At 42.0% G+C, this 10738-nt stretch overlaps 1 protein-coding gene across 1 annotated transcript; it reads left to right on the top strand.

Annotated features, from left to right (window-relative positions):
• Positions 1-1566: 1566 nt before the first annotated feature.
• On the top strand, positions 1567-10275 carry LOC141013576 (uncharacterized). Its single transcript, XM_073487346.1, has 4 exons — positions 1567-3265; positions 3332-3455; positions 9833-9979; positions 10021-10275. The coding sequence occupies exons 1-4, from the start codon at positions 1701-1703 to the stop codon at positions 10273-10275; spliced, it is 2091 nt and encodes a 696-aa protein (XP_073343447.1). The 5' UTR covers positions 1567-1700.
• Positions 10276-10738: the final 463 nt, after the last annotated feature.

Here is a 10738-nt window from a genome sequence, read left to right as displayed (position 1 = left end):
ATCAACGTAAACAAATACTGAGGGAAACGGCCGTCGCTAACAGTTAAGCTAATACGGACTGAAAACTTTTCAACATAATAATATTCAGTAATAGTTTCAGTTTTCTCCTTTGTGATCATGGTATAAGTATAATAATAAAGTGGTAGTTGATACAGAAAATGACAGATTTGAACAGATTTCCCTCCCTTGTTAACAGCTTTATGGAACAGTCACATGTTTTTACTAGGAATGTAAATTTCATTTTGGATACGACATGATGTACATAGACCGTACGATCCTAACACCTAATCAAAGGCTATGACACAAGTCAAGAACAAAATGTCATCAGCCTGTGCACGTCATCCATCTGCTATAGTGGTACACAATGAAGCTAATGCTGCAGGAGTGAGTCCTAAAACACAGAAATAAGTCAATAGGTTTTTTTGTAAAATGCCTGACGTAAGTTCGTAAGGTTAAGATATTTACACGTTTTGTTCTACAACATAAAAAACATCCGTTAATACCCCACGTCTGAATTATAAAATGTTAATGTTTGTTAAAAACGGTTAGTGGTTGCTAACAAGTGTCTAAATGAGACTACAGAGGTTGTCGGGGACATTAAACGTCATCACAGCGAACACGGAGACTCATCTACTCACTAGTCCGTCTTTACAGGCCCACTTTCGTTACAAACTATTCTAACTCTAACATACATTGATCAGTTTATAGTAAGTTTAAGTGTGTGTAGTATAGTGTAGTAGGAAGGTTAGTGGTGGGACGTGGAGGTCACGTGACTCAGTTGTAGTTCATTTGTAGCTTAACGTTAGCGTTTGACTTCTGGTGATTGCATTTAGCTTCAAAAATCATAAATGTGGTGTTCATCTGTGAAGATTATCTTGCTGAACAAAGTGTGTAAGTATCAAACTTTTGAGCTTATTTTCTACAACCTTTTTGCAGAGGGGACCAGGGCGATGCTAACTTCCAGGTTAGCCGACAAAAATGTGTCATCCCTGCAGCTCTCTATTGGTTGGTTGGTTAGTAGGCGCAGTTCGTGGCACAGGTCACATCCTAAAACTATCTTTGGTTGTGATATTTTGACAACTTCCATCTCCCAACCTCTCTCACAGCGCGACAACAATCTTGGATATTGCCAACTTTCTTTAAGTCTTTATGAGCCCGAAATAGTTCAGTGTATACTGGACTTTATTCAATTCAATTCAATTCAAAATACTTTATTTGTTCCCCGAGGGGCAATTTAATTTAAATAAATAATAAATAATTTACTTACTACTTTAAATGCATTAAAAAACACGTAAATTAGTTTATTGCGTCAAGGCTTTTTGACTTTGTCAAGAACCTCTATTTCAACAAAATAAAACAAAAAAAAATGTTTTCACTAAATTATAAAATTCTCTGGTTGAAATTATGACCTTTGTGTTGTTCGGGTCGGTTTCGACCCAGTTATAAAAGTAAGATTATAAAGCACCCAAAAGCAACCAAAACTTAAATCATAAGTGCACTGTCAGCCAAAACACTGACAGCCAGCTCCTCTCCCAATCATGTGAGCTTTAGGGGATTCTCATTTTGCCTTGTTTTCCAGTATACCTGCACAAAAACAAAACAAACAAAGACGGGCATGTCCAGACGTGTTACGTCAATTCACTCATTTGAGTGGTCATTTGACTTGCAGAGTGCACATCTCCAATTTGCAGCATGCAAAAATGAGAAGAAGACTTACAGTGACCCAAGTTCTGGATAGTCTTTTTGGTGAAAATGAGGGAGAGGACACAGAGCAGCATAGCGATACGGATGAGCAGGTTTCTGAGGAGGAAGACAATGTGGAGTATCATCCAGAAGACACAGACACATCTGATGAGTCTGATGAGGAGGTCACCGGTGGTGAAGCTGCTCCTGCTGAAAGATTCAAGTCCAAAAATGGTAAGATCTTTTGGAGCTCAGTACCTCATGATGAACATGGCAGGGCAGCTGCTGCAAATGTCATCAAAATGACCCCTGGAATCACAAGGTTTGCTGTGACAAGAGTCAGTGACATCAAGACATGTTTTGAGCTATTTATGCCATTGTTACTAAAAAGAGTCATCATTGCTGTGACAAACCTGGAAGGAAAAAAAGTCCATGGCGACATGTGGAAAGACATTGATGAGGAATACCTGGATGCCTATATTGGTGTTCTTCTTCTTGCTGGAGTGTACAGATCCTGCAATGAGGCCACTGAGAGTCTTTGGGACGCATCGACAGGCAGAAATATTTTCCGAGCAACAATGTCACTTCAGACCTTTCGCATGATATCAAGAGTCCTCAGATTTTACAACAGAGATACCAGAGCAAGATCTGACAAGCTTGCCCCCATCAGGGATGTCTGGGAGAGATGGACGCAGCTCCTTCCACTGATGTTCAACCCAGGGCCAGAGGTGACAGTGGATGAACGTCTTGTCCCTTTCCGAGGAAAATGCCCCTTCCGGCAATACATACCCAGTAAGCCAGGGAAGTACGGCATAAAAATCTGGGCAGCCTGCGATGCAAAAACCAGCTATGCCTGGAAACTACAGATTTACACAGGCAAAGCTGCGAGTGGCATCCCTGAGAAGAACCAAGGAAAACATGTGGTCCTCGATATGACTGCTGGACTGCAGGGTCACAATATCACTTGTGACAATTTTTTTACCAGCTATGACCTTGGACAAGAACTTCTCAGGAGGAAACTTACCATGGTGGGCACAGTGAAGAAAAATAAACCTGAGCTACCTGCTGAAATCTTGCAGGTGAAGGACAGGGCTCCACTTTCCTCAAAGTTTGCTTTTACAGACACCACCACTGTTGTCTCATATTGTCCAAAAAGAAAACGGAATGTGATACTTATGTCAACTCTTCACAAAGATGCAGCTGTGTCATCAGGAAGTGACAAAAAGCCCACAATCATCCTCGACTACAACAAAAACAAAGGAGGAGTGGACAACCTGGACAAGCTGACTGCCACCTACACTTGCCAGCGAATGACCAGGAGATGGCCAATGGTTGTGTTTTACAACATCCTTGATGTGTCTGCATGTAACGCATTTGTGTTGTGGACCCACATCCACCAAGGGTGGAACTCAACCAAAAAAGCCAAGCGGAGAATGTTTCTTGAGGAGCTGGGAAATTCACTTGTCAAGCCACACATTGAGCGAAGGGAACAGTTGCCCAGAGACCCAGACGCTGCCGCCTTGGTCAGACAGCTGCAGAGCTCACCTTGCACTCCGTCCACGTCATCAGCAACACAAAGAGCATCCACAACAGCATCCTCCTCAGCCAGCCCTGCCTCCACACCAGCCAGAACAGCCACAGCCACAACCCCACTCAGGCCACCTGACTCTAAAAGAAAGAGGTGTCAAGTCTGCCCAAGCAGTAAGGACAGAAAGACAAACGTATTGTGCTTCAAGTGCAAGAAATATCTCTGCAAAGAACACACTAAAAGTGTCACTTTTTGCCACACATGCATCTGAACACACACACATACACATGCATGTTCTTGCAGACAGAGACTTTTACTCTGATTTGGTATTTTGGTTTGATTTGCTGGATTGGTTGTTGTTTGTTTGACCTTGCAAATCTATATTTTGTGTTATGACCTGTTCTGCTTTTCATTTTGTGTTCATGTTAAAGTTCTATTGCTGAAAAAAAATACTTGCTTTTTTACTTCAAGAAAAATAGCCTTTTTCTTGAAGTAAATATATATGGGTCGAAATTGACCCGTAACACCATAGATGTTACTAAAGTTAATAATATTAAAATGAAAAAATAAATAAAACAAATTTATTTAAGAGATGTGTTCTAATAGTGCTTAGTAATAGTCAGGTAACACAACAACCTTTTATTTATTTATATGATTCTGTTGAGGTTCATTTTACCATTTTTTAAAATTGAAATCGAGGGGTATACTGACAAAAAAAAGGCCCAGAGGCCCACACCAAAAATATTAAAACCAATATTTTCATGGATATGGAAGCCTAACAAGGTTACCAAGAGATGAGAAACAAATTGGATGATAGGTAATTGTTTTTAGTGTATTTTACAGCTGATTTAAGACACGGGTCAAAACCGACCCGTTAACATAAGAGATGGTAACAGAAAGCGAACACAAGAGGAAGGGTAAAGAAAAAGTCAATGAAAAATAGTCAACGTGGACAATTAAACCATAATACATGAAGGTTTATGGGATTATTTCAACCTTGTTTGTAGATCGATGACTCTAAGGCCTGGACTACACGTATATGGATATTTTTTTAAGCGGATATTTTCGTCCTCGTTTTTAAAAAAAACTCTGTCCACACCACAGAAAATCTCTGTCCATACGAAGAGGCAAAACTGAAAACGATCGCCTCTGAAGCCTGCAATGCCATGCCCGGCCGATAGGTGGCGATTAGCAAAATGTAAAATACCACAGAAGAAGACAATATGAGCATGCGCAGTCAAAAGGTCCAGAAGAAGCATCAAACGGCGGCAGTTAGGGTAAGAAGTTATGGCGAAGAAATGAGTGATGCCCTGGACATGCGAAAGTTTAATTTCCACTCCTCATCAACCCTGCCACGAAATTGTCCCACCATTTGCTGGTCCGACCCGGTCTGACCCAAAACCGGCGTTTCTGGCGGATTTTAAACCGTGGACGCTTGGGGCTATCCAGTAATATTGGGCGCAGCAGACGCCTTTGCGTACCGCTGGAGTGCAGTTGATGCAACAACGTTACGTTCATGTGTAGAGCTGAGATGAGACCTAAAAGTGCAAAGCACACATAGATAGCCCGGTACATGTCGGCCATTGTTGTTGACAACCGTTTTGCTTCAATGCGCATGTGCGAACGGCTTGTCGCTAGGCGCTTGATGTCATCGCGTCAACACCAGCTCCGTTTAACATCGCTACACGAATCCACTCAATCGGATATTTTTTTATTTCTCCACTTTTTTATCCGTTTAAAAATATCTCCGTTTATGTGGGTGAAATCCCTGTGTTCGTGTGGTTGAGAGGCCCAATTGGACAGAAAAATGTGCGTTTAGGAATATATCGTATTCGTGTAGTCCAGGCCTAAAATACTACAATACCCTTGGAGAAGATGGAGAAGATATGTGAATCCGATCTTTTCAGATGTCCACAGGCTTCTGGTACCTTTTGACTTTTTATCAAAGAACCAGACATTTTCCAGTTGTTCACCTTTTGTCCCGATGATTCAGCCAGAAGAGTTTCATGTCGTTTTAAGCCTTGAAGTGCGCCAACTGTCTGACACACGGTTGTTTCTGGACGTCTCATACTGCATCGCCATCGCCCACCTCACTTCGGCAAAAGTCCTGCAAGCTCTGCATCTCCAGTCTGTAGGATTGTAATCAAATCAGCCAGAATGAACGGGGCCTGGCAGTGTGTGTGTGAGTGTGTGTTTGAGGAGTCGTGCTGCGCGGTTCGAAATGTCAGGGCTCGATTGATTTCTTCTCCCTCTGATTAATTCATGTTACGCTCTAATGTTCTGCATAGAAAATTGTTGAATGGCATTCAGCGAGATTAAAACCACAAACAGCGCTTTTCATAATTTGACAGGTGATTGGCGGGAGGCAGACTCCTGTATGATTGCATCATTAGGGATTTTTTTTTTCCCAAAGGGGAATTAAGCACACCATCAGGCTTTTTTTTTTTTACATCCATGTGGCCTCGTTCAAACACTGCTGCTCTGCCTGTCAGTTCACTTAATAACTCTCTCACACTATTTGAATACATGAACATGGACTGAGCACACCGTTGTCTGAAGTGATTTAAGTCGTCCGTCTCAAAGAACAGTTACACTTCCATTTCAATAATTGTGGTGATCTACAACCACCGAGAGCTGAGCCTCAATAAATGATCCTCTGTTTTAAAAATCACTCATCCTCGTGAAGAGGTCCAGACAAATGAAACAGCTCATGGACTGCTCTTTCCTTAAAAACAGGCAGCTCGGGATGGACTTGATTGGTATTTAGAGTAGCCAATTGCATTGAATGTGTGTAACGTCCGTCGACTCTGGCCGGACCTGCAGCTCCCAGTGAATGTGGTCGGAACCGAACAATACAGGTTCAAGAAGACGACGGGGGAATACAGTACCGAGGTGGTTTTCTTGCCGAGTTCAGCTCCTGACAACCCGGGGAAGACGCAACGCATAGGCTTGCTGACTTGGCAAACCAAGCTAATGTCATTAAGCAGCAATTAGCGTTTATTCAAGCAACAATCTCAGTTTAAAAAATTAGGATGCACACCGAGAACATTTTTTATCATATTCCAGGAAATTACACCTACTATACATATAAAATACCATTAGGAAAACTACAGAACACCTACAAAACACCTTCATTGCTGTTGCTGGGCCTGATGCTGGGGTACCAGTGAGATATGGAGCAAAACATATGTGATAAAAACTCTTAAACATCAATTCTGACTTAAAGGAACAGTTCACCCAAAAAGTAAAATCCAGTCATCATCTCCTCCCTCCATGTTGATATAAAGTCAGGTGAAGTCTCGTAGTCCACAAAACATTTCTGGCGCTTCACAGTAAAACAGAGTTGCAGCATTCTGCTAGCTTAACTTATGGGGGTGAGTAGATAATGACTGAATTTTCATTTTTAGGTGCACGTATCCTTTAATGTCCTTCAACAAAACCTACTTGATCCTGTTTTGTCTTTATTTTGAACATCAGCTTTTACATAATCTGTATTAAAAACATGACAACCTAATAAATATCAAAAATACTGTCAGTGTAAACATCCGTCCTCTTGTCTTGTTGTGTGTGTAATTACAGTATATCTCATGTATTCAAGAGCAAAAAGTCCTGATTCCTCTTAGAGGCATGAGGTTGTTCAGTCACACAGACTCAAAAGATGAACTCAATTCACTGAACTCATTAAAACTGACTGTTCACAAAAATCTGCGGCCAGTAGTTTATTTATTCCTGAGCAGAAAATCAAGCATGTCCCTCCGTTTGAGCTCCATCCATCATGTTTTAACCGTTTTCCTCCAGCATGGAAGTTGAAACAATAAAAAAACTGATTTATGATCTTCGACTGAATAAACGAGTCAACATGTTTTGGCTGTGGGCGATTTATAATTTCAGGAAAAATCAGCTTTAAATTCGTGCTCGACAAAAAAAAACCCTCCAGAGTGAAAGAACCACACTCTCTCATTCCCTCCGTCACATCAGGCGTGCTTTTCCTCAAACATGAAATATTCAGAGTCAAACTACGATTGGGGAAATATGATATGACGATAATAATAACCTGCAGTTTGTAAACATCCGCTCAGGTACGACGCTGCATTCACATCCACACAGCCGCTCCTGTAATTCCTTATTTATCAGTTTGAATAAGAACGCGATAATACTGCCCGACTGCAGCCGTCTTTGAGAAGTTTAATCATTCATGGTGGAAAAATTGCTCCTTTATGTGCAATAAATATTGATTTATGGCTCATGCATATCTGGATGTGGTGCAGCTCGCAGGTCCTCCTCATTGTCCATATTTTACTGCTTTGTTAGCCACTCCATCTCTTTCTCTCCCTCCGTGGTGACTTATCATTTTTGCTTTCTCAGGAATTACCTCGTCGTATTTACAGCTTCTCTCCCCACAATCCTTCACTCCATATTCAGATGGAAAAAAAATCTGCACATGCGAGGAGGCGGATAATCCTGCCATCTGGACTCGTGTGAACGGTCTTTGGTCAGTTTTGACCTTTTATTCATCCAGAGTGGTCTCTTGAGATCCAAATCCCTTTTTGGATGGAGAGTGGGGCTGAAATGACAGAATAATTATCTTCCACAGACGAGAGGGATGAAGGAGGCAGGGAGAAGTATTAACATGTAAACTCATCTCATTCAAAACGTTTTAAAGCAATTTTCAGATTCAACTTTTCTCTGAATGATGAATTCAGGGTTTTTTAGAGCTGGATTGGTTCACCTCGCCTGAAAACACATATCGCCTCCATTGACAAATAAAAGAATGACTACACTTAAATGAAACCTTCAGAGAAAAGGAGCAGAGGTTCTATTTTACACAACTAATACATTTTTAAAGAGTGTAGCGGTTGTTAAGGCCATCGACCTCTAACCAACACGATCACAAAACAAAAGTGGGTCAGGATCTGAACCTTATCAAATCAGCTGAACAGTTTCCTGAGGGAAACCTTGGAAATCCTACGCTTGTATTCATTCAGTCAGTTAATTCTGTAAATCGCCAATAAATATGAAGTAAAACAATAAATCAGTGAAGTGAATACAAGGTTAAACTTCTGAGCTGTAGTTGGGATGATCAGCATGTTAGCGGTCTCTATTAACTTCAGTGTTGGTCCATCGACTAAAATGTCTGAACAACCAGCTGATGGGTCGACTTGACAGACGTTCACAGTGTACCTCATGGATGCGGTAGTAGATCTCCTGAGGGGGCTGCAGCATGCTGTAAAACAAGGCATTATAAAGACCAATGAGTGCGTGGGAATATGAACAGAAGAGTCCACAGGATACAAAAACTATCTCTGATCATGAAGCCTAATGTTGGTTTATCAGTCAACTGTATGAACTGTACTGCAGACTGGAGTCTCTGTGAACAGTGACAAACAGGCAGACCTGCACTGAGACATCTGTATCCTAACTGCGCTGCATTACTGTAAACTCTGAGGCTGTTTATCTCTGGTATTAAACCTGCGTCCCATCATTATCTTGGCCACTTGTAATCGGATGTCACTTCCCTGCTGTTAATGCAACTAAACACGTCCATCACTGGAACAAACGGACTCAATGTTAAAACTGAATACAGCTCAGGGAACAAACACAGAACCAACACAGAAGGACTGACAGCAGTAAAACACACATGGGCTCAATACACAGGAGGCCAATCAGGGACAGGTGAAACTAATCAGGACAATCTCAAGGGAGGGAAAGCGAGACAAGACAGGAAGTAACACAACATGACACATGAGGAAGAACCTTACAAACTAAAACAGGAAACAATAAATTAATCCCAACATTGTGACAGATTTACAAGAAGACCCAAATAATTAAGAATCTATCAGAGAAAATGTTTCACAAAGTTTATAAAGTTTCTCTAAAAATTGTTATAAGTTGTTGTTAACAACTATTAGACATAAGTTATCCTGACCTTTCAGATTAGTACAAAAAACATGAAGTCTTTAGGGTGGATTTCCATCCAGTTGTGTCCATGTTGCCTTCAGGATGAATTTTCATAAACATCAACAGATTCATGAATGAAAAGACAAATGATCTGCAGATGAAGAGTAGGATTGATTTGCGGGAAGCTTTTCTGTTAATGCTGCAACTTTCACCCTCTTTTCATTCGTGAAGCTGCTGCTGCAGCGCCTGAACTTGGATCTGACAATAAACTTCAAGAAGTTATTGCATCTCCTCGCACACTTTTAAAACCGTCCTTTATGATCTGAAGGCGAGCAGATATAGCATGAGTGTAGGAGTATACTGACTGTGTGTGTGATTTCATATTCCTTGTAATGGAATCAATTTTATATGTCCCCTCTGATCATACAGTGATCTTTGAACCTTCATTTTCATCTATTTCATCTATTATATAGTCTGTTTTATAACTTTACAGCTACACTAAATACATTAAAGTGTCATATGTGTGTACGTATCATTTGTAAGTATAAATGTGCCTTTTATTAATGATCTTGTGTACAAACTGACCTGACTGTATCATTATGCAACAGATCCCTCACTGTATGTGCTCCTGCATCATGAGTATAAACAGACTCGACTTCCTGCAGGCCTCACCTGATCATATGTTTAACCTGGGCAGTTGAAAGCCCTTCACCTCCTCAGTAGATCAGTGTGACGGAGGTGACGGTGCGTCTAAGCGGGGTCATCAAACCGTCACTACTGCTGCTGCAGGTGTTGTGCGGAGACAAACTGCACCCGAGGCTCCGTGTTGTCCGTTACCGTCAGCTCTCCTCCCGGGCGACCTGGCCTCCCGTAAACCTGCTGTCACGTTTATTTGCTCCTTTCGGCGACAGCGGTGGTGGCGGGGGAGTTTGTCCTGGACGGGGGGCAGCGAGCCAATGAGCCACAAAGAAGAGAATGATGGATCCCCGGCCCCGGCTCAAACGGGGGCTGCTGTCACGGGGGCTCGCGTGGTCATTAGAGCGAGCTCCAAACACCGGCAGCAGCAGGATGACAAATCACAACAAACTCCCAGCACGCCACAGCCCTCTCTCTCCAAATCTGAACTAACGCAGAGTGTTGGACAGTTTCTGCACAACTATGATTAAGCTGTCACCGTGGGGAGGCCAGTTTGTCAGCAGTTGGGATCTCTGCAGCAATTTCTTTAGACAAGTCTGCCTTAATTGAGTATTCAGTCCCAGAGCGCTCCTGGTTGGTTTCACCCCTGCCTGTTCCCTCGAGGCTAAACAAACTGCGGCGCTAGCCAGCTATGGCTTTCCACAACAACATCAGAAACTGGCTCATGACCAAAGCAGCAGCAGCAGTAGCAGCTACCAGCGAGGCAGCAACACTGTCAGTCTTGTTCTCTCACAAAACAACCATCTGTAAGACTTTCTATTGTTATGGGAGCGCAGCACAAGGGCGTTTAGTTTAAAAAAAAAAAAAAAAAAAGCAGTAGTAAACACGACAGGTATGGATACTTTTATTTTCAGCAGTTCGGCTTCAGTGCTTTCAAAAACTTTCTTGCATACTTCTTGGTCCCTGGAGGCCCCCCAGCCCGCTGTTCACTTG

Source organism: Pagrus major, chromosome 18, assembly GCF_040436345.1.
Source record: "Pagrus major chromosome 18, Pma_NU_1.0".
Taxonomy (NCBI): Eukaryota; Metazoa; Chordata; class Actinopteri; order Spariformes; family Sparidae; genus Pagrus; species Pagrus major.
Note: the sequence above shows the minus strand (reverse complement) of the source record. Positions and strands in the feature narration are given on the sequence as shown.